The 1,272-nt window shown below is 56.1% G+C and overlaps 1 protein-coding gene across 1 annotated transcript; it reads left to right on the top strand.

Moving 5' to 3' along the window:
• Nucleotides 1-122: 122 nt before the first annotated feature.
• Nucleotides 123-521, top strand: PHALS_10758 (uncharacterized protein; the record flags this gene model as incomplete). Its single annotated transcript, XM_024726241.1, has 1 exon — nt 123-521. One exon carries the CDS (start codon nt 123-125, stop codon nt 519-521), a length of 399 nt encoding a protein of 132 aa, XP_024576938.1.
• Between the last annotated feature and the right edge of the window lie 751 nt (nt 522-1,272).

Raw genomic sequence — 1,272 nt, forward strand, 5'->3', positions numbered from 1 at the left:
CCGGGATATCCCCGCCACTTCTCCAGATATTGGGTCTGACCCTGGTGACGACGTCGTCGTACTAGACGTTCCATATGATAGTGGACATCACCGTTCTCATCGAGAAGAGTCGGTGGCGGGCGATGGCGGGCGATGGCGACCGGGTCGACCGCCGTCCGGTGATTCGTGGTGCTCTTCGAGCCCTTGATGACGAGATCCTTCGTGATCGGAGCTACGCTGAGCGTCATGTTGAAGTAGCTTATCGCTGTGCGGACGCTCTTGATCATTTGGAGCGCGTTGTGCGCCGACTGCCTCGCCTTGAGGCCTACCGCGCTTTGTCCGAGCGACTCCTAGTCGTGAAGCAGGCGAATGCGTCGCTGCAGGCAACAGTGGAGCGCTTGGTGCCATTGGAGGTGGAGGTTGTTGCACTCCATGCTCAGAACCAGTTGCTGGTTCAACTTCTGGATGGTCGCGGGCTTGAGGGATCCGCTCCGGCGCCAATGCTTCCGCGTTTACTTGCGTCGGATCCCGGTACGGCCTGAGCAAACCCACGTTAGACACCGGGTGGGTGCGCATCCGTGTCGGAAGGTTTGGCGTATACGCTAGCCCCGCTTGGCCACAACCATTAACGGACCAATTAACCGTGGACGAAGCTTCGTCCGGGAGATAGCAGAGGATGCATGTGTAGTTAGGACTTGAGAGTTAAATAAAACAAGATCTCCGGCCTTAAGCTTTCCACTTTTCCTCTTCCTTTTTCATCTGCATGTTCTTTCTGCAGGTCTTGGCTTTCAAGCCATCGCATCGCGAACGTGTCGTAAGACACTCAGTCTGGTGGGCAAGAAGTCATCGATTTCTTTACGGATGGTGAGGGGGCTGACATCAGCTAGCCGTCTGGCTATTCCTTCCCCACCAAGCCCTGAGCCATGGGATGGCGGCGTCAGCGAGACGCAAGGGTGAATAAGCCCGTTCGCGTAGAACGGCGTGTGGCCGGTGGACGAATTCTCTGCATTGCTCAGTGCAAACTCTACGAGTGGCAACATGGCGCTCCAGCACCTCAACGTCCCAGCGCAGACGCTGCGAAGAACATCTTCAGCGACGCGATTCACCCTTTCGATTTGGCCATCGGACTGCGGATGATCCGCTGTCGACATGTTCATCTTGGTGCCTAGCACCTTGGAGATAGTCGACCAAAATTATCTCGTGAAACGGGGGACTCTACCAAAGACAATCGACTTTGGGAGTCCGTGTTGTCGAAAAACACGATCCACGAACAGCGTTGCTGTACCGACCCCG

This window comes from Plasmopara halstedii (genome assembly GCF_900000015.1).
Source record: "Plasmopara halstedii genome assembly, contig: Scaffold_525, whole genome shotgun sequence".
NCBI classification, from domain to species: domain Eukaryota; phylum Oomycota; class Peronosporomycetes; order Peronosporales; family Peronosporaceae; genus Plasmopara; species Plasmopara halstedii.